Source organism: Syngnathus floridae, chromosome 22 (assembly GCF_059516105.1).
Source record: "Syngnathus floridae isolate MCC-2025c chromosome 22, RoL_Sflo_1.0, whole genome shotgun sequence".
NCBI classification, from domain to species: Eukaryota; Metazoa; Chordata; class Actinopteri; order Syngnathiformes; family Syngnathidae; genus Syngnathus; species Syngnathus floridae.
This window is the reverse complement of record NC_142434.1, coordinates 5808984-5831853: the sequence shown is the minus strand read 5'-3', so window position 1 is coordinate 5831853 and position 22870 is coordinate 5808984. Positions and strand designations below refer to the sequence as shown.

The 22870-nt window shown below is 39.4% G+C and overlaps 2 protein-coding genes across 7 annotated transcripts in view; both read left to right on the top strand.

Moving 5' to 3' along the window:
• The window catches only part of chchd3a (coiled-coil-helix-coiled-coil-helix domain containing 3a), a 36297-nt gene extending 26710 nt beyond the window's left edge, over nucleotides 1–9587 (top strand). For 3 of the 4 annotated variants that reach the window (XM_088367078.1, XM_088367075.1, XM_088367076.1), the window contains 3 exons: nucleotides 5293–5428; nucleotides 5522–5556; nucleotides 9134–9587. In XM_088367078.1, the coding sequence (XP_088223204.1) occupies nucleotides 5293–5428; nucleotides 5522–5556; nucleotides 9134–9143 (181 nt within the window). In that variant the 3' untranslated portion in view covers nucleotides 9144–9587. The remainder of the gene's footprint in view (nucleotides 1–5292; nucleotides 5429–5521; nucleotides 5557–9133) is intronic. The other variant, XM_088367077.1, reaches the window with a different exon arrangement.
• Nucleotides 9588–16631: 7044 nt separating this feature from the next.
• Nucleotides 16632–22870, top strand: part of plxna4 (plexin A4) — a 113534-nt gene continuing 107295 nt past the window's right edge. Inside the window, exons 1-4 of one of the 3 annotated variants that reach the window (XM_088366582.1) lie at nucleotides 16632–16828; nucleotides 18742–18801; nucleotides 18882–18924; nucleotides 19044–19172. The gene's annotated coding sequence lies outside the window, so the exon portion shown is untranslated. Of the gene's footprint in view, nucleotides 16829–18741; nucleotides 18802–18866; nucleotides 18925–19043; nucleotides 19173–22870 lie in introns of all 3 variants that reach the window. The other 2 variants (XM_088366580.1, XM_088366583.1) reach the window with 2 other exon arrangements.

The following is a 22870-nucleotide window of genomic DNA, read 5'->3' as shown; positions in this document are numbered from 1 at the left end:
CGCGGGCCACATAAAATGATGTGGCGGGCCGTATCTGGACCCCGGGCCTTGAGTTTGACACCTGCGATCTACATTAACAACCTGAAAGAGGAACCTATGAGACTGCCAATTAGATTGTACAATTGTAGTACAGTTGTGCCCATTCCCATAGCAACGTGATGGAAACATAATTTTTAAAAAAAGACTACCCCAAGGAAGTAAGGAATGGAAATGCCTTCTCGGGGATGCATCTCGTGTCAGTAAGCAATCCATAACACAGCTCATCGTATGCAATGTGGTAAAGGTGTTATGGGTTTCCACCCCGGAGCGTCCAGCAGCAAGCTTTTGTTCCTGAGGTACAGTACGCCGTCATTTTCCTCGGCGATGTTGAAAAATAAATGAAAGTGTGAGAGGTGGGACCTCCTGGGAAGGAAGGGCGTACGGTTATGTAGCTGTTTCTTGCCATTTTTTATTCCCGCCAGAGTACGACAGAGCGCTCCCAACTGAAACGAGACGATCGTCACTCTGACCTCATTACAACCTCTGACTTTCAATACGACTGTTGCAAAGAACTTTTGTTATTTTAAAAACTTTATGCAATGACACAATTGCAATGTAGGGTTACTGCAGGGGCTCCAAAGTCTCAAAAACGCTGTATAGTTCCCTCGCATAAGAGAAATAAAACCTGCGTTGTTTTGCTATAGTGTAACTTTCTGCTTTATAGGATAATGCTATCGCATATCTTGCAACAATTGAGTAAAACTTTAATAATATATATATATACACATATCTCACATATATCACTTTTGATTTTGAAAGAATCCAGACAAGACAGTTGTCGTGCCTCGCCTGTGCAAATGCTAAGTGAAATATAACCCGACATTAACCATGGTATTAAACTGATTAAATTTTAGTATCTAATTAAATGTTAGCCAAATGGGCCCCAGGAAGTCACAAACATGAGCTTCCTCTTGTAGATCTCTGCTTCTCAAATCTTTTATGTATGGTATATGTACATCTGGAATACATGAGCGATAATGCAAACACACGGTACGTTCGTCACACCATTTTCACTTTGACCCGATTTTCGACGGCAGATAAGCGATTCCCCGTCTTACCCCTCACCGCTGATTTATACTCTGCCACGTCTGGCGCTAGTTGTTTTTTTCTTCCACTGACACTTTATCGCACTGTCCGGCGTTTCAATGCGTGACCTTTCTCGCTCGGCACGTATGGAAAGGTGCGTATACGGCACGTGCGTTAGACTCGGTGTCCCGATGGGGCGAACTGCCAGTCTTGTAAGAAAGTAAAAGATATAAGATTATGCAAAGGGCTGAAAGAAAACAGGGTCCTAAGCTTCCTGTCAACGCTAACCTTTCGCCGGCTCACTTTAACCCGGTTCCCTGTTGAATTGATGTTACGAATGGTGGAGAATGAATAGCGTTTTGTAAGCCTCCGCCAGACACACGCCTCCGCAGCATCTTACCTTGATGTATGCGTTTGTGTGGGGATCAAAACCGCATTGTTGGGTCTTTGTGTTTAGAACTGATTATGTGGGTGTTGGCCGCAAAGAATAGGAGCTCATTTTTTGTCTGTCATGTCACTGTCGGTCATCCTCTCCCTGTAGGATACAAAAGTTACTTTATCTATTGTTTATTTAATGCCTTCTTTCAACAATGTTTTTTTCTCTCCCGTTTTTTTTTTTCAATTTAATCCTCTAGCCACAGTCGTTTCTTTATCTCAAGGTGAATATAAAGTCCTCCATAACCCTCACAAAAAATGCGCATCATGCAACTTTTTTTATATTTATAGTCAAGTTGGTGCTCACAACGGACAAAATAATCGACCAATTGATTGTTTGCAGATTAATAATGAATTGGCGCCAAAGAACCAAGAGTCAGATGTTCTTCCAATTCAGTACACAGCTGACATATTTTAACCAACTCAGCATTTCTCTCGATTCCAGTTTTGTTTGTGAGTTACCGAAATAGAAGACATCCAAAGCCGAAAACGCTTAAATTAGTCAAAAATACCCTGCAAAATGTAAATAAGGTGTTGAGCCAGGGCTTTTTTGGGCTATTTGTTTAAATGACAACCAGCCAAGCCTCCGAAATGAGCGAAGCAATTAGTTGTTGATTATAAAGCAAAAAAAAAAATTTCACTACCCAATTTAATTAGTCAAGATGACAGGAGTTCATTTGCAGTAGTGAAGTAGCGAGCCGATGTCGCACAGAGGCAACCTCGCTGTCAGGTGAGGTCTGCTGCCTAATTTTGTTCCCATGGCAACCGAGGATACGGTCAGCGGAGGAGCCAGAAGTCAATAACGGCTTTAAAAGCTCTTCTCAGGGCTGCCAAAAGCTCACACGTTTCATTCATGTCGACTCCTCGCACCTTTTTCCATTTTCTTCCATCCACTCTGATGCACTCACTGCGGGGGGTCACTTGGGTCCAACGAAAAAAGCAAAAAGCATTCTGTCATTTTTCTCTCTAACTGGATCATTTATATTTATCTACCCCCCGCTGTCGTGACACTTACCTTAACTGGAGAGAACATGAGAGCTATTTAAGGGATGAGCGGCACCCTCCCCTTAACCCTGTTAACCCCTAAGTGGACCCAAATGATGATAAATACACAACGTGCTGATTGGGAACTCAATCTGGCAGCAGGACCAAAGTGATCCGTCCAACGGGACAGTTTTTTTTTTTTGATTGATTGACCTGTGTGTCGTGAGCTGAGGTTAGCTAAAAATTATCACAGTAAAACGAATGAATTTAGGATTTGGTATAAAAGGTCCCAATTGGTAGAAAAATGTCAGGATTTATGAACGTAATAAAGCTTCTGTTTTTAAAATATATCCTGAGGCATTGCAAGAACAATACTACAATTTAAGTCTAAGTAAGTGAATTTAAGTTTAAGTAAAAAATATGTAGTTTGGATTTGGTACGATCTGTTACGGAAAACCATAATTACCGTATATTTTGGTCTATAAGGTGCATTTAAAATTCTTTGATGTTCTCAAAAACAGTCTGTCTTATGTATAGATGTCGAATTGAAGTTAAGTATATTTATTTGCTGTATTGTTTTTCCCCCCGCGTTTTCCACCTATATACGGAAAATACGTTTTTCTACTTTTGGAGTTTTCCACTTATTTTATTATCAATTAAACCCAAACGTAATTACCACAAAATCATGTCGATGTACATTTTCTATAGGTTAGCAAGGTTATAGAAATCAATCCCTGTATAGGCTCGAAGTCATGCATATTGATTGCAATATGTCCTCGGCTCTCCGTCAATAAGTCGTGTAGCCATGCGAGCACACTCAAGGACCCCCCCTTACCCAGACCCCATGCGAAAGTGCTGACGTGGGTTAAATAACGCCGGGGACACCTTGAGGAAGGAGACATTTTGAAGGGGAGTGAGCAGGTAATCTGTTGTAGCTAATTACATGTTAAGTGAGACACGATATTACTGTGCTCCTCCTTTCGACCTTTTTCCCAGTTGCGAGCTTAGTATAAAAGTGTTTCCCTTTATTTGTGTTATTTAGATATAAAAAGAAAAATCATTCTTTTTTATCAATTCGTCATGCCGTAAAATGGCCACCAGAGTTTATTTTACCACTGTCAATATTGAAATGGGTGCGTAGTGGTTCTTGTGGCACCTGGATTAATTTAAGCACTGTCTCAGGCTTACTGTAGACACAGCACAACAAAAAAAAATTATATCTAAAAAAAAAATTCTCTTGCTCTGTCTCTTCTCTCTCACAAGAGTCCATTACCGGTGATAAACATTGCGCTTTGTATCAGCAGGATGCACCTGGCATTACCGACGATGCCTAAGAAAGCAATTAGTGGCCCATCTCGTCGCGGTAGATGCCCAGAGGCGGTGTAATGAGTGCGTGCCAGGATCAGTACAAGAAGCAAAAAATTTTGTTGTCTAGTACCTCGAATGCAGATTAAAAGAAATGTTAGCCACTAGGGGGTGTCGTGATAGTCAGATTCTGAATTTTTGGGTAGCAAGCCATTCCAAGTTTACAATTTGCTAAAGCATTAAAATTTAATATGTGAAGTTGTTTCTTATTCCATCTCACATCTGCGATAGCTTAAGCAATTTTTTTTTTTGCCCCTTCGACTCTTAACGCTGCGATAATTCGTGACCTGCACCGGCAAGGACAATTCCAAAACCACCATGCGGCGTTTTGAATCGGTTTCCTGCTGCATTGCACTCTGGGTAATGACCCATAGTTTCTAAATCCCCATCTTTGCATCTAACAGGGGGATAATTTCTCACTCCGGGTGGGCGACTCAAACATCTGATTGCGACGACGGGGGACCTGGCTTCAATTTGCTGACAGGCCACAAAAAAAAATAGACGTTTTAGTGCGACCGGCGGAGTTTCCTGGGCACTGGCGTGAATAAAATGATCGCGTAATAGCCTTCACGTGCGCACATGTCGTCATTATGGATCTTTATGGCGTTTGGGAAGCGTCACACAAAAGCAGTTAGACAAGGCAAGGCGGCATGAATGCCAGCTAGCGCCGTGCGCCGAAGTCGAGCGGAACGTCGAGCCTTAGCATCTGGAAAATACCGGTTTGTACTGCCGCGCTAAAGCTGCAGTAGGCCTCGGGGACACACTGAGTGCAGCGAGCGAGTGATGGCTTGCTTTCAAGCAGACGCTTAGCACTCAAGCTTTACAACACCTTTCTGGAGATGCTAAAAGACAAAAAAAGAAATGCTTTATGATCTGCTGGCACTGTCAGGGAGCAATTACTGATCGATAAAGATACCCAGAGGATGGATCAATATTTTGCTCGGCAGTTCATTTTTTTGGAACGTTTTCTTGGTAGTACGTGGAAGATAAACTTTGGGGGAATTTTACCAAAGCATGATCACTCTTGTAATTCCGTGTCTGTATTACCAATCATCTCCATTGTGTAATCCGGTACATTGATTTGCACAATAACTCTCCCAGTATTGGTCCCCTGGTACCGATGGATTTCCCTTTCCTTGTGGGTCAAGCCGTTTATGAGGTTTTGATTTGTCCATTTTTGAAAGGTTGGACAGTGACTGGATCGGATTTTTTTTTTCCACCGCTCAGCGATTTTTTTAATGGCGATTCTTGCTTCAGGTGCTTTGAACTGGAATGACAGTAAGGGAATCTTCTCACCATAGACTGCAATATTGCTCAATAGGCCGCATTGGTCTCACTTAAGAACCACAGATGTTCATCACTTTTGCTTTTATTTTTCCCTACCCTGGCAAATTTTATTCCCTACCTTATGTTCCCTCATTTTGCGTTCTTTCCCTTTCACAGGCGCTACGAGACATATCCGGTATGCTCCGACCTACAAGGCCAGATCCTTGCGTGCTACAGAGAAAACACTGGCAAAACTCTCCATTGCTCCAACATAGCAGCCATGTACCTGCAGTGTGTCAACAACGCCAAACTGGTGTGAGGTTTTTGATATTCTTTGCATGTGTAAATGTAATTTAAAAAAATGTTGGAATGCTGATTTAATAACTCGCTTGTTTTGTCTGTGAAGAAAAATAAGCATGCAGCTGCACGGATAGACGACATGTAAGTTGGCTTTAGCAATATTTTGTGTGAGAATTTAGGAAGGACTCATGCACCAAGTCACAGTACTGTAATACTTATTTTTTGTAGTTTTTACCTATATTTTATACAAATAATGCATATCTTTCATTTTCTGTATCTGATTCGTAAGTTGCCTAAGGTGTTCAACAGATCAAGGCATATTCCACAATGCAGTTTTTTTCACAACTCAAAAGTAATAACCCTCTCGGTCTACTCTGCAGTGCTCAGGGAAATATTTTGGGTAACACATTTTGTTAAAAGTTACACCTGCTGTCACATAAAAAAGCCCGAAATAGTTTTTGTGCAAGTAGAGTGCTGAAACTGTTCTACTCACGACTTTTGACTGGATTTGTTGCACCAACTTGTCAGGAGTGTTGAGGCAACGAGGAGATTTTTGAGTTATGAAGAAAATGTGGAACATGTCTTGCGACGTGTTGAACCTTATACGCATATCAACTGATTATTTGGATTTACATTATTCCCTATGGGAAATATCGCTTTAGATTTTGAACAAACCCGTTTTAACCAGACGTTCTGAAACTGAGATTCCACTTTGTTACTACCACTAATATGCTTTACTTTAAAAAAAAATCCAAGGATCCAGATTGTATGAAATCCTTCTAAATTCTCACAATAGGTTTCCATTGCTTATTTGATTTCTAGATTTTATCCCTCCAAATAAGCATAAAACCTGCACATTGAGTTCTTTGACAGTAGAATGTAGTTTCTATGTGCATCCTCGTACCCAGATCACCACTTTCAATGTCAGTCTTTATTTCCTTAATACCTGCCTACAGAGGCAAGTCTCCTCTGTGTGTGTCTTTTAATGACATCATCTCTGCACAAGTCTTTCCCTCGAGCGTCAAGTTAAAGTCGCACCGAAGGCACTCCCGCGGATGCTAACTTGATTTCCGGGCACTCAGTATGCGATCTATAACCAACCGCTAGCCTCCCAAAAAGACTTCTATACATTCACAGAGGTTTATTTATTAGATTTTCTTCTCTTTTACAATTTCATTGTTTTTATGGCAAACGAGGTCAACTCGATATGAAAGTCACATGCCGGTCGATTTTTAAGCTTTGCGTCATGTAAATTTCAAAGATGTTTTATTCATGGCGCGGGTGCGCTGAGTTCTAGCGACAGCTACCTGTGGCTTCGTCAGGGGCGCTATTATATGATCTTGTAAATCGTTTTTGAAGCGAGCCTGGAGACGATACGATAATCCCGCCCCCGTGTTTATCGGCCTACGGCAATCACCGTATACTCTTGCTCGTCCGGACTTTATCTAACTTGTTTTAAAAGTCATTAGGTGCCACAGAGACACATTTGTGATAAGGCTCCAAAGCAATAATATGCAGAGTGACACAGCTAAAAAGGAAGAAAAAATATGCTGATAGCCATGACCACGATTGGGATGTTTACACAGTTTTATCAGAACCAAAGCTGCGCAAGCATACAAATTTCAAAAGGTGTGATTTTGACCCTTAAACTGGCTCCCAACCAAAACCACTTCAGATCTCTTTGCCCTTCTCTGCCCTTCATCCGAAATCCAGATTAAAAACAACAACAAATCCCCAAATCTCACTTTTCTAAGATTGACTCTTCAACTCGAGCCAGACGGAACAACAGCAGACTTTTGTCACTGATAATTACTCTTATCACCGGAGTCATTGATGGCATTTCGACCCGTTTCCACCGCCTTTAACGCCCCTCGTAGCAATTCCTTCTCCCAACGTCCTTAGTTCGCATTTCTAATGCATTCGGCACTTAACACGTCCAGATAGCAAACAGTGAGTCGGAGGCAGCCGAAGGGCAAGCAGGATAAAGCCCGTCTCTTTCCTTCTCCTCCCTCTCGTTCCCTTTCAGCGAGTTTATCACCCGGCCCGATCTCTGCCGTGTCCACGGTCGCTCTCCCTCATTGCGTATTCCCGCCGCATGAGTGGCCCCTGCTCCCTATCTTTCCCTTGCCTACTTCATTTCTTCCCCTGACCCTTCCGTCGCTCTGCCTCGCATCCTCCAGGCGCGTTTGTGTTCTCAGGGTTTTGCAAGTGTGATAATGAAAAAGAAAGCTGCTAGGATGAATAGCAAGTCTCATGCTTTTAGAGTTATGATTAATTAGTCAAGCAGAGGTTGGGATTGACGCATTGAAACCCTCCATGAATCAGATTTTTTTTAGAATAAGTTCCGTCACTGGTGGATATTTTTTCAAAAGGATTAATAGATCGATTACTCAGTCGATTAATCGGATAAAAAAATTATTTTGCATCAAAATATATGACAAAACCATTTATTGTTGTGATGAAAAACAACATCTAAATAATAACTAATAATTAAACAATATCCTTCAGAATATTCTATATCGATTGTGTCTATCGATTAATTTCAAAGCGATTCCGTTCCTGGTGCGGATTGTTTTCCGAAATAAAACAGACCTTTGCAAATGGTTTGTTTTGGTTCAACTCAAAAAATAATCTGTTTTCATTAACTTATTACAAAAAATAATTAATAATTGCTGCTGACATTGGAAGAGTTGGACAATAAAATTGTAATAAAAAAAGTCTATACAATTACTCGATTATTAAAAGAGTTGTCGATTAATCTGATAGTCGATTACTTGTCGATGAATCAGTTAGTTTCGACAGCTCTACTCAGAATGTTTTTCAATTTTATCTTTGATAAATACTTCTTCTTGTGTGACCTTGACCAAATTTCCTAGCAGCAAGACAGTCGATTCTAACCAGTGCAATAAAAACACAGCAAAGACCTGATTGGTCACAGGAAATTGGCACCTTTAAGCCACCTCTCGTCTCATCGATGGTGTTGATTTTTTCGCTTCTTCCTGACCGATTAAAAAAAAAAAAGGACAAACAAGTGTGAGGCTGAGCAACAAACTCCACCTGGTGCCATCAATTTACTCCACCAAGGGTCAATAGATAATGAAACCGTGTAGAGCTGTGGATATCTTGAGCTTTCCTTTTTGGCTCTGGAAATAGTTTTAAATTTATGCTTTTAATGCCTCAAAAGTTCCGCACCATTTTTCAATGATAGTTACCACCATGAGATATGGATTCTTAACCCCGCCCATCCTCTTTAGCCCCGACAATGTTACTACAGAGCCACTTTGCAGTAAATTGAAATATGTCCATAGCACGGTTGATCAATAATCGGGACTCTTGGAGGATCTGGACTTGTTTAATCCTCAAGCCATACTGCATCACTCGCTTTGAAGTTCTTTCCCTTGCGGGCTTCTTCTTCATTTCCCCACCTTCATCCTTCTTTTAAGGCAGTGTTCATCCAGCATCTTTAGCCACAGCAGCCAGGTTCAAATGGTTATTGACAGCCAGCGCCGGGGATTTGTGGTCGCACTTATCTCGAACACGGAATCCACTGCCCTTGGGTGCTCTCTCGATGCCCCCCCCCTCCTTCCTTTCCGCCATCCCTGTTCACTTTTATTGTACTCGCATGCCTACCTCTGTTTCATCCACCTTGTGTGACATAATCTCTTAGTGTTTATCTATTTTTATTTTGAGCTTTGTTGTTTTGTTTTGTTTTCTTCAGACCAAGTTGAGGACCGGGGGTTAAGGAAGAAAAGGGATACGAATGGTGGCGCAATCAAGAGTTTATTCTGTGGGATTACCGATTATCGACCGAGCGACAAACGACCAAGAGAAAGAAGATCGAGGCAGCACTGAAATGCACACCAAGTCAGATCTGAAGCCCTGTCATGTACCTCTCCCGTGGAAGTAGCATGGAGGCAGAGACACTTTTCCCCGTTTGAGGCCTTAGAATGATACACAGAAAGCGAAAGCCAGACCCGAACACCTCCAGCACCCGTAGAAAGATATTTTCGCAAACAGTCCTTTTTTGATGTCATAACTCTATGCACAATCAATTGTATTTATGTACACGATGAATTCGGTCACATCTGTGTTGTATTCCCGTCTTATTGATGTAAGTCTCCCGACCACCACGTGATCAGAAGAAAATAAAAGATACTACAAATGTTGTCGAACTATCTTCCTCCCTTCTATTTATTAATATTCAGCAGGCGCCCGTGTCTCGCGTGTCTTATGCTAATAACAGCGGGCATCTTTGATGGATGTGCAACCGCGTCGTGTTTTGTCGCAGCGACATTTTGCCAAGATGAGCCCGGGGAACTATTGCCGTCCGGCTCCTTGCCTCCATTTTTTTTTTCTCCACCATGTCCCTGCTCAGTCTCCCGGGCTAATGTCGTCATGGAGTAGACAGATTCTCCATGCTTTCTAAACTCTTTGACTCCGGCTCTTTGGGTTGAGTTTGATGTGCAGGCAAGGTGATGGCTGAGAGGATACAATCTTAATTCCGAATCATGAGGAGAAAGTGAGCGTGGGTGATGGACAGAGGAGGGAGAGACGAAGGCTGTGTGCATGCAAGCATGTGATTCTTGTGATTAATCCCCTCCCCCTTATGTCTGTCAGTCAGCTTGCCTGACTTCTGGACTCTCCCGGAGGTTAAGGGTTGACTCGGAGTATACTGTGTATTGGAGTGCTTTTCTAAAGGTTGCGGATAATGACTCTCGGAGTTCACGACAGGTGCCAATTTCTGTCGTGTCTCTCCCAGTGACCCGCTGCCTTCTAAGGCCAAGCTAAGCCCGAAATGAGGTTACATGCCCTCGAATCAAATTAAGAAATGGCCGCGGTGCATGATTCCATCTAAACACGGAGGGGATTTTGAACGCCTGCCCAATCTCAACAGTGGTATTAATTCCGAAAGCTTCTCTGGAAAGTCTCAAGAATGGCTTGGGGTTTTCGTCTTAAGTGATTTTACCGCAACAAGCCTCTTTGGTTGGCATTAACATGATGTGGCCAGCCAGACACAATGCCGGTTTGGCCTGTTTAGAATCCAAGCAATTCTTTTTGAGCCCCACAGGAAACAAATGGTGGTAGTTATAATCAAACAATACGATACGGTTTCAAGAAATCATCGTCCGTGTGTCCTTGAGTCTGAACCGCATAAGTCCGGAGTTAAAATTCAGATCAGACCACACGACAGGGTGCCGGGCGGGGGCACCAGCAGGACGATGATGGATGTGATCAAGTACAAGAAAGTGGGCTGAAGGTCAGTTGGAATTGACTTTAATTGAGCCCCAATTGTGAATTGCATAAACAAAACCAGTGTATATATACAGTAATTCCTCGTTTATTGCGGATAATTGGTCCCAAAAACCACCCGCGATAAGTGAAATCCGCGAAGTACGGTCACCAACAAGAAGTACTGGGCAGGCTAACGAGTTAGCGGAAAGATGCTAAGTCGCGATCGTGCTTACACGCGAAAACGGACTTCTAAAGGAATGTAAACAAACATTTGGAGCAATGCTACATCGTCCTAAAGGTTAGACACGTTTCCTCAATTTAGAAGTTTTATTTTGACTTTTAAATGTTTTTTAATTTGGAAAAAAAATCTGCGATGTAGTGAAGCCGCGATAAATGAAATGCGTAGTAGCGAGGGATCACTGTACATATATACTATATATATATATATATATATATATATATATATATTTTTTTTTTTCCTTCACTTTTGGCATTTAGTTGCTTTGGTTTCTTAATGCTCCTCGAATCCCCAAGGTGGCTCTTACAATGTGTCCAACAAAGATGATGGCTCCAAAATTAATTTTCAAGGAGAAAACAAACATTTTTTTAAGCGTTTGATGGCATTTTCACGCCGCGCTAAACCTGTTACTCGGCCGCGCCTAAACCCATCCAGCCGTGAACTCGAAGAGGCCAGTTTAAACTAATCCCTCAGCACTGTAAAATACATTTTCTCGTCCTTTACGAGGGGATTTAAATGACTTGTACACATGCAAGGAGCTTGTTTGGCCTCGCAAACTTCAGGATTGCTATACATGCACACCGTTTGAGACACACAGACACAGAGTATTTATTATTTACAGTACAAGAGGCTTTAGTGGATGTTGTCGACAGAAGGCCGGAGGGCAAACAGGAGATATTGCACGATAAAAACGCACATTGGTATGTCATGTTCAGGGCCCCGGTCTTGACACAAAGCCTCGGGGCGCTTATGTTCCCGTATAGGCTAACTCAACACATATGATGTCGTGCAGGGTCTGTACATCCAGAGCTGTGATCACCAATGCACACAAACATTTATGTATGCTGTTTAAAATAAAGCACCACTCAGGATTGATAAAATAATTATATTTATAAACAGATTATTCGTTGTGATTAATTCCTCATGGATCCTCGTGTGGATAAATCGGTCACCGGGGGCAGTAGAATACAGTGATGCCGATACAAACAAAGAGTTTCACAACTGACCTTGCAAATCAAAGCAAAAAAAAAAAAATTGCTTGTAAGTTGGGCCACTAATATCCCGGGACCACATATTTTAAACTACAGTTTTCCTATTTGTCAAAAAATATGTGCAATTTTTTTTTTATTTTGAGGGCTCACCAATTATTAAAAAAATATATACAGGATTTTTTTAATTCTGTTTTTTTACTCTTGGGGTTCTCTAAATATTAAAAAATATATATATATATAAGACTTTGTTTTATTTTTTATTTTATTCAGTTTTTTTTGGCGGGGGGGTCCCTAATATTAATAAATATATATACATGATTTTATTTTTTATTTTATTCTGTAGCAGATCCTATTAATTTAGCAAAAAAACAACCGGAACTCACAATTTGATCAAATAAATAGCAATGTTTCTCATTGAGCTTTTTGGCTGGTACACAGGACACTTTTCTCACCGGACCCTGCGGCGGTGATGGCCCTGTTCCGTGGCGCTCATCCTGAGAGCCTAATCAAAGGGCTTTTCATGGGCCAAAAGACTGATGACTTAATTAGGCCTGCTCATGTTAATCACACTTAAATATTTATCAGGAAGAATTCTTTTGTTTAGCCTTGACCTTTCTCCCCGTCGAGCTCATTAATATGTTGTTGTTATTGTTGCCGTTGCTCTAGAACGCCGCGCCGACGATAGCCCCGCCGGGGGCCGTTATTGATTTCGATAAAGCAAACATGGCGCAATGTTTAAGTCACATTGGCTTATCAATGCTCTGGCGTGTGTGTGGGTCTGTTTGCGGACATGTGTTTCAGAGAAGCCTGAGGGTCCAGTGGCAATATCAGTTGGGATGCAGGTTTGTTTGGCGGGTGCCAGCTCAGCAGTTTGACTGAACATCAGCATGCTCCATTTGCTTAGCTTTCGTTATTACTTTTGATATGATGCAGTGGCACGTAATGCCTGTGCACTAGCAAACTAATTTTGGACAATAAGAGTCACGTTCGATTCACTGTTGTAAGCATACAGATATCCAGCTTGTTATCTTTTTGTGTTATGCACTGCAAAATTAATTTGTGTGTTAAAGATACCAGAACTTTCCCGCTAATGACATTGGCTTCAGGGTGATAAACACTCAGCAGCAGCACTCAGGCGAAATTATCCCGGTGTGGCCCTTTAATGAAAATCATTAATCATTTATTGTTTTTTTCTTCTTCGTTTCTAAAACTTTTTTATGCGTAGACTTTTGGTTAAATGAATAATAATAATAATAATAATAATAATAAATTGTGACAACAAATGTCCTTTTTAATCATTGGTGTCTGCCATTCTGACATGTCATCTTATTTAAATAATTTCATGTCCTATTTGTGTTTTATTTAACAAGTATTATTCTTTTAAGTAACCAAAAGTATGTCCCAAATATTTTTACATTGAAAATCAAATTGTCTTAATTGCACTTTTTGTGCATATATGTAAAGATTATTTTACTATTGTTTTCACTAATACTTTATATACAGGACTGTCTCAGAAAATTAGAATATTGTGGTAAAGTTCTTTATTTTCTGTAATGCAATTGAAAAACCAAAAATGTCATACATTCTGGATTCATTACAAATAAACTGAAATATTGCAAGCTTTTTATTATTTTAATATTGCTGATTATGGCATACAGCTTAAGAAAACTCAAACATCCTATCTCAAAATATTAGAATATTTCCTCAGACCAAGTAAAAAAAAAAAGATTTAAAACAGCAAAACAAAATCAAACATTTGAAAATGTCCAATTAATGCACTCAGTACTTGGTTGGGAATCCTTTTGCACAGATTACTGCAACCAATGCAGCGTGGCATGGAGGCAATCAGCCTATGGCATTGCTGAGGTGTTATGGATGCCCAGGATGCTTCAATAGCGGCCTTTAGCTCATTTGCATTGTTGGGTCTGGTGTCTTTCAGCTTCTTCTTCACAATACCCCACAAATTCTCTATGGGGTTCAGGTCAGGGGAATTGGCAGGCCAATCAAGGACAGTAATGCCATGGTCAGTACACCATTTACTGGTGGTTTTGGCACTGTGGGCAGGTGCCAGATCATGCTGGGAAATGAAATCATCATCTCCATAGAGCTTTTCAGCAGACAAAGCATGTAGTGCTCTAAAATCTGCATTTACTCTGGACTTGATGAAACACAGTGGACCAACACCAGCAGCTGACATGGCTCCCCAAACCATCACTGACTGTGGGAACTTCACACTGGATTTCAAGCAACTTGGATTTTGCTCCTCTTCAGCCTTTTCTTCAGACACTGGCGCCTTGACTTCCAAATGAAATACAAAACTTGCTTTTGTCTGAAAAGAGGACTTTGTACCACTCTGCAACTGTCCAGTGCTTCTTTTCCATAGCCCAAGTCAGACGCTTCTTCCGTTGTCTTGAGTTCAGAAGTGGCTTGACCATAGGAATACGGCTATTGTAGGCCATTTCCTGGACATGTCTGTGAACAGTGGCTTTTGATACCTGGACTCCAGCTTCAGTCCACTGTCTTTGAAGCTCCCCTAAATTCTGGAAGCAACTCTTCTTCACAATGCTGTTAAGGCTGCGGTCATCTCTCTTGGTTGTGCAGCGTTTCCTGCCACATTTCCCCCTTCCAACAAACTTTTTGTGGATGTGCTCTGTAACTGCACTCTGTGAACAGCTTGCTCTTTGAGAAATTTCTTTTTGTGTCTTCCCCTCCTGATGGAGGGTGTCAATGATGGTCCTCTGGACAGCAGTCAGATCAGCAGTCTTCCCCATACTTGTGATTTAGTTTACTGAACCAAGCTGAGTGTTTTTCAAGGCTCAGGAGTTAATTAGATGATTCAAGTGATTAGTTGAATACCCTACTAGTATACTTTTTCATAATATTTATATTATATAATATATTCTAATATTTTGAGATAGGATATTTGAGTTTTTTTAAGCTGTATGCCATAATCCGCAATATTAAAATAATAAAAGGCTTGCAATGTTTCAGTTGATTTGTAATGAATCCAGATTGTATGACATTTTGGGGTTTTTAGTTGCATTACAGAAAATAGAGAACTTTATCACAATATTCTAATTTTCTGAAACAGTCCTGTATTTACTTAGTATTTAAATTTCCAAGTGACCAAAATCATGTTTATTATGCGCTAATTTAACTGAAATGTTTTGTGTGTCGATTTGGTTGCTTGTTAAATAATATACAGACATGCTTTGACTTCAGAGTTCAATTTTCTTTTGTGACCATACCCAGAACTCAACCCACATGCATTTGTAATGTTTTTAATAAGAAAAAAAGACCCTTTACCATTGTACTTTATCAAAAGATACAGTAATTAAATTAAATAGGATGTTGCGGAGGATAAAGAATATATGCCAGTGAGCATTGTTATTGTCTGTCCCCATGCATTGCTTCACAATTCAAATATACGTATGCAACAAAGGGAATGTAAAACCGCGTAGAGCAATGATATGGCGGTTTAAATTGTGTGTTAAGCTAGCGGGGATTTGTAAAACAATGTGGTTAGATTGTGTAAGTCCTTGTTATATTTCAAGGCGATATTGTATCATTTCCTACAAAACACTCCTCTGTTCAATCATGTTGAAATGCAGGATGACAGCATCATCACAAATGACATGAAAATGGACCTGCAGTAGCAAATTTTACCTTACCCAACAATAATAATAATATTTTTTGCGCCGCCCGTGTTTGTGTGCGAGCGATACTCATTTGTCATGTGTCACTGTAAGGGAGGACGAGAAATCGTGGGCGGGCTGTAATCAACGCACGCAGGTCAGGAAGTGACCCGCAAGCGCTTTGGAAGCGCCCACGTGTGCGCACAATCACACCGATGAATAAAAGATTTCATGTTTAAGTGCTGGCATTTGATTTTTGGAGTGAATCGGAAAAAGCAGGCCATTTTCTTCCAGGAATATTTCTTCGATAATATTGTTCTTCATAAACACAAATTGTTTAGCATTGTTTGTTCGCATTAAGCTAACTCAGGTCTGAGGCTAAGCTAAGGTTGTTTTGAATACGCAGCAGATCTTTAAGGGTTGGTTTGAATTTCAACTGGGAGCAAAAATGAATAATTTGGAAAATCTATTTTGAAGAATCTGCCAAACTGCTGCTTGTTGGGAACTGAATTGATGATAATTGAGGGCTCCGTAGTTTGCTTATTACCCTAGCAAGGATGTTGCCATTTTGAGAGTAGAGTTGGAAAGAAAGCAGAATAGGGCAACTTAAGAATTCTTCCTTCGTCTCTTAGTTTACTTTGTTTTTGTTACTCTAACTCTCACTCTGTCTTGTTGTGCCCAAAAGATTAAATTAACGGTGGCATCAATAAGACAGAAGGAAAAATGCGGAAAGGTCAGACGGAAAACAAACTCGCACGCGCATCAACAGTGTTTGCTTTAGTCCTAAAGTAGTCAAATCAGCGTGGAGGAGAAAAGACCTTCCAGTTTCCAATTCCCCAAATCAAACAAGCACTCATTAAAAGCCTCGCCGCCGCCGCTGCCGTCGTGGTCGTCGCCATCTCGCCAATTCCATTTCGCCCAAACGCACACATCTCAGCCCCCGAGACGTAATCCTCTGCTTCATTTGCATCCAAATAAGACGAAATCCGAAGGATTCTTATCCACGATCACAGCCAATGTAGTGTGCAGTCATCAGTGTTTATCAGTGTGCAAATCAGACTTTTGCTTTTTTTTTTTTGGTTTCACGTCAATAAAGTCCATGAAGGACACGCAGATGCATGCTGGGATGGAAGAAAGAAAAAAAACACACACACTTGCTTTAAACACAGAGCAGTCAATAAGCCATCTTCTGAGTTAGTTTAGAACAGTGGCTATTCGAAGCCTTTGCTTTAATTTGTCCCTTTTCTCTCAGCTTGTCTCCTTCGGCAGGAAGCAACATAAATCCGCGTCAGGCTTTGTACATGGTGTGTGTAGCGGTAAGTCGGATTTCTCAAACACACACGACTTAACGTGTGCGCACTTTGGACTTTGTGTGACTGGCATGCAGAGTGCACACACTGCAGCACAATGTCCTTCTCTCTCTCCCTTGTTCGGCCGCGGTCAGGACTGCGTACCTAATGAGTTGTCCTGGGACTTCACACACTCACACATACACACACAGACACACACACACGTACACACACATGTGCCCATGCCTACATTTGTTCTCTTTTACCTGTGAGGACTCAAAAAGGATGTCACACTTACTTTTTTACGGAGTAACATTCAATTTGAAATGCACCAAACTCATAGGATGTGTTTCTCATCTCGTGTATCAAAAACCGTATAGACACACATACACAAATATATATAAAGATGATTCAATACTTGGATGCAAAACAATTCCAGTACGATTCGATTCAAAATGACACGATTCAATTCAGTACGACTCAGTGGAATTAGGATTCGATTCGACGTGATACGACTGAGTTTGAGTACCATAACTTTTTAGTTGTGAACTTGTCAATAGTGTAAATGTGTCATTTCCTTCTAAGATATAACACTCCAATAAAAGACGATCTGATACATGCAGGTATCTCTATACATTTTAAAGTAGAACAATTCGGTTCGATTCACTTGCGTCTTTTTCCAAAACGAACAATGTTCCTTTTGAAATTGTTTTTGTTACATCCCTACTTTTTATTATCAATTCATACAGATATCATATATCAACATTTATCAATCTGTCATCCAACATTGTTTAAAAAAAAAAACGATTTTCCGGTCATAGTAACAACAAAATTAAAACGTTATGAAAGAAATGGAAAAGCATATACAAAGTTAAAATGACATTATGAAAATATATTAAAATAAAAAAATCTAGTAGTACAAATTCCCTTCAAAATCTTACTTAAATATAAATGTCAGACACAAACAACCCACATTTTCCAATAGATTTTTTTTCCAAAAGTTGAGAATTTTGAAAATATATCATCACATGTATGACCAGAGACTGACTTGATGAAATCCAGCCCATTAAAGTAACCAACTAGGATTGCATCTGAAACCCACATCCCAAATGTGATTTCGACCATCTCCCATCTTGACAGTTTATTGAAACCAATGAGTCTGGTTGACCTGCTACAAAAGCAATATTGATATAAATATATAATTTCCATATTATCGACATGATTGATGGATCTATTGTAGATCACGCGCTCAAATATGAACATTCACATCCAGTGTGATTTGCATGTTTCTCAGTTTTGGTCATAATTGCATTGGAATAAAAACAAAAAACAAAGGAAGATTGCAACGCGTAGATTAAAGTTCAAATTTGTGTTTTCTTACGCTCGCCTAAATTGTGTTGCGCCGAAACGAATGTGTTTAGAAGCTTCACAAATGCAAACCTCTATCAACAGCAACCATCATGCATAATTTACACACTTCCTGTTGCGTGTTAGCACACACATTAAATAATCTGTCAATCTTTCAGTGAAATCATTCACAGTAAATTTGGTAAATTACGATATTTTTACTAAGGCTTCTTCGCTATGCTTATAACTGTAAAGGAGGCGTAAAATTAAGTTGTGATCATCGTTTGTAGGATTTTGTCAAAACAGTAGAACAGATTTTCATAATACTGATATAGGCAAAGACTGAAATTGTTATCCTTAGTTACAGATCTGCCATTAGGATAATCTTGATAAGACTCCTCAGCAATCAGACTTTAAATTGTGAATTATTATGGCCAATTTTTGGGATATGTTTTCAGATTACACAAAAACAACACAACAGAGTCTGATGAAACTTTGTAAAAAGGTATCACATAATTCTGTCCGTCAATCAGATTAATTTTAATTAATTTAATTTCCATCTGTGAATTTAAGTGTTGTTATGGCCGTTAAAGGTGGCGCCCAGTCTGGTGAGTGACGTGGGTGTCAATGGAAGATCCCTGCTAATCTCCTCGGTAAATATTGCGCTTTAACATTTTTCCTGTAAAATAATTATTCATGATGTGCCATTAACAAGCAGTACCGCCACCACCAGGACTGGAGGGGAACAGCATTGCTTGGCATGTTTTTTAGCAGAGGTCTGTTCTCTTGGGCATCATTCCAGTTTTTGTTTGTTTGTCTCTTGGCATTTATAATTTGTGTCTCCTGTTTCCAAACCCTCGGACCATCTGCGGCACCCATGGGTTCAACTCTTTAGGGGGACGGCTTGGAACGGATCTCCGGAGACGCTGCGGGCGAAACTCACCTGGTATACACATTCGTGCCCATGGACAGAAAGACAGCTGCTGTCCTGGTCGAGAAATTGACGGAAATGAGCCACGGATGGGTAAACGCACACCCACGCACTCACCCCCCCCCCCCAAAAAAAATTTGATCAAGTCATCAATATGCAAACTAACTAATTCAACACGGCTGTCCACCGGAGCCTCACTGATATATAAATACAAATGTCAGCCTCAATATCATTTACCATCTGACTGCGCATTGAAAAGCTATTTACAATCCAAATCAATGAAATTTGAGAGTGTCATTCACAGCGCATGAGAGCTCATTAGAAAAATTGAGACAGCACGCACGAGGCTGACACATGCCGTGTTGTTGCTTTTCAAAGTCTGGAATTGGATTGGAAAAACATTTCCATTGAGATGGACACCACGCATCATCATCGACAGGTGTGTAAATGTCACCGTAAATATAAACACAATTTAGATGTGGGAATTGAACTGCCTGTCCCAATGGAAATTTTTGAATTTTTGACTAAAAATGATTGATTGTCATGAGAAAATGAGCTGTGTAACATATTGTCTTCAGATTTTCATTTAATACTAAAATGATCTGCACATTTTCTGCAAAAACATAAAAAAAAATGTTAGGAACACATCTCTGCAACCTGCAATACTCAAAATAGTGGGAAGCTTGCATATTTGGTCTTTATATATATATATATATTTTTAAATATACATAGAGGCAGACTAGCAAAGTCATTTGTTTGCTCAGCGCTGTAGTTGTCATAAAAAAATCTTGAATTTTAACAGACTCAAGAATTTAGTAGGATTTTGCACCAAAAAATTTAGTTTTTGTCAAAAAATTTCATGAATTTTTTTTCTTTATGTCGGACCATTTATGTGACATCCTGGGAAAAAAACATTGGAGGATTGTAGAATATACCCCTAGAAAATAATCCTCTGTAATTTGTACAAAATGTGTTTTGAGTTTGATCAAATTCGACAAAAAAAGTATATTTATAGGTTTATTCTGTTTAAAATGCGGCTTTACACATACTAATGTCCTCAGCAATTTTTTTTTATATACAAAATATATTTAATACACTTTGTTCTCTTTTATCAATATAACCCAAACTAATTAACACATCAATATTGAGTTTTGATAGTTTACAATTCTTTCCTTTTGTATAACTTTGCAGTGATTGTCAAGGGGACAGAAGGGCTACTGTAACAGATGTTTGATGGACATCTGTGTTTGTGTTGACGTTAGCAGAAGGGGGTTAGAAACACCCCTGGGATGTGTACCACCGTTGAATGGGGGGGGGGCGATTTCAGGGTTTAGATGAAGCATGCAGCTGTGCTTAAAGGGCTTCAGTGGCTTCATTCAAATGGGGACCCCCGTGCACTTGGGGCAACGTTGGTAGAACTGCTGAGACAACACCATGCCAGCTGGCAGGAGAAGGCCCCCGCCCCCTCAAACGCACACTTGACTGAATTAGAGGCGGCAGCTTCATCAACGCCGTTCATAAACCATCGTCTCATTTGCAAGACAAATGTGCCAGTCATGTTGGTCAGTGCGTGTGAATGAAGAAGCTAGCGGCAAGCTAATGTTCTCTGACCGTATGCCCTTTACTCGTCCTAGTAACGCTTCAAAGTTTTTTGGGGTAGGATTTTCTATAAAACCAAAAACTTCTTTTATGTAGTTTAAAAGAACTTCAAAGTTTTTTGGGGTAGGATTTTCTATAAAACCAAAAATGTCTTTTTCTGGGTTTAAAACTTCATAATGTTTTGTAGGATTTTTTTTTAAATCCAAAGTTTTTTGCAGTAGGATTTTCTATAAAACCAAAAACTTCTTTTATGTGGGTTTAGAACGTCATAATATTTTGTAGGATTTTTTAAAATCAAAAGTTTGACACATTATTTTGACACATTAAAAAAAGCTTATTTTGTGAGTTTTGAACCTCACAATATTTTGTAGGAATTTTTTATCCAAGATTTGACAGTAGTTTGACATTTTTGATGACTTTTTTTGTCACTTAAACACAATTTTAGTAGGGTGTGATAGTATCGTTGGATTTATTTATTTGAAAGTGAAATCAAATTTTGCTACTTTTGCGTCATTGTACTCACATTAAAAAAATTCACAATAAAAAATTCATACAAATATTTAGTAGAAAATTAAACATTTTTGATTATGTTTTTGAACCCCTTGATTTTCTGATATAGTTTACCAAAGTACAGTTATTTAGTAAAACCTAAACATTTTGTTGATTTTTGCGCTTTTTGTGTAATTATAGCCTCACAATAATTTTTGGGGTGTAGTTTTCTGCTTGTGTATATAGATACATATATATAATAAAAGAAACTCCACTTAATCGTTTAATCGTTTAAAATTAAAATATTTTACACAAATGTTGATGAACCAATTTTTGGTTGCTCAAATTTTCTTTTACCTTATGAACACACGCAAAATTTGTAGCATTTTACATGAACGTTGACGTACCGACTTTGTAGACATGTTTTGCGTCGTTCTTTTACGCTTTACTGTTTGCCGCACACAAACATTAATTTCATAAGGTCATGCGATGGTGACACGTCGATTGTCACGGTCCATGGCGACGTTATTGATTTGCTGAGCTATCTGATATGAAGATCTGCAAGACTGTTGATTTAGCGCGCTTGAAGCTAATAGCTTTGTCCATATCGGTGCATTTATGGCCTTCAAAAGAAGGGCGAGATGCCCTCAAAGGAGACTGCCATGCAAATGTGATGCGGTCTTTTAAATCAATCTGTTGTCAAGGAGATTTGGGCGGAAATAGGACCGGCCCCTCAAAACAATTGTAATTTATTGTGTGCATTGATTTAGGGCTTTGTCGTCTTTAAAGGTGACATTGACCTTTGATGTCCTTAAATATCCGTTATTGTCGATCTCATTTGGTCCTGTGGGATCTAATGGCACCCAATCCAATAGATTGCCACACCCATCAGAAAAAAAATGTGTGATGAAGAGGGAAAAAAACATCACTCACAGGATTATAAATAATATTTTTTGGCAGGAAAATTATTTTACAAAAACTAAGACTAGGAGCAGTTGAGGTTGGATATTCTTTGCTTCTCTCCGACCATTCGGGAACTCTAATGTGCTGTTTGATTTTTCACAGTGCCCAAAAAAGGCAAAAAAAAAAGTTGTACTATATTGAATCAAAGTTTTTAATTGCATACATTTAAATAAATACAAATAACATCATACATTGCAAATCAACAAATATACATAAATATACAATAAAATTTACTTAAAACATAGAAAATAATCTATAGAATTCAAATTAAAATATATTGAATAAATAAACAGTGATCAATGTATTGCAAATCAGTTATTGCACATAGAAATTAAGACAAAATTCTAAATGAAATGTATTAAAAATAAATGCACTTTTACATGAAATATATAAAAAGTAAATGCTGACAAAAATACAAATACATTCAACATACCCTAAAACAAAAAACTATAAAAAAAATTTAAATATTGAAAAGTAAATGCATCCATAAAACCAATTAAATAAATAACTCAAACTATACTGATAAACAAGGCACCACACAATAAATCTCACAATCTTTCTTTTCTAAACGTAATATTCACTATGACCACAGGTAGCGCTGCTGAGCTACCTGCACCGTCCCTTCTGCCTTTAGGTGGCACTCTGATGCAGAGTTTCAACCTTCAGTCCTTCTTGAGAGCTATCTGCAGGCAAAAGCCAATTCAGAAAGTAGAGGGAGGGTGGGGGTGATGCCGCAGACC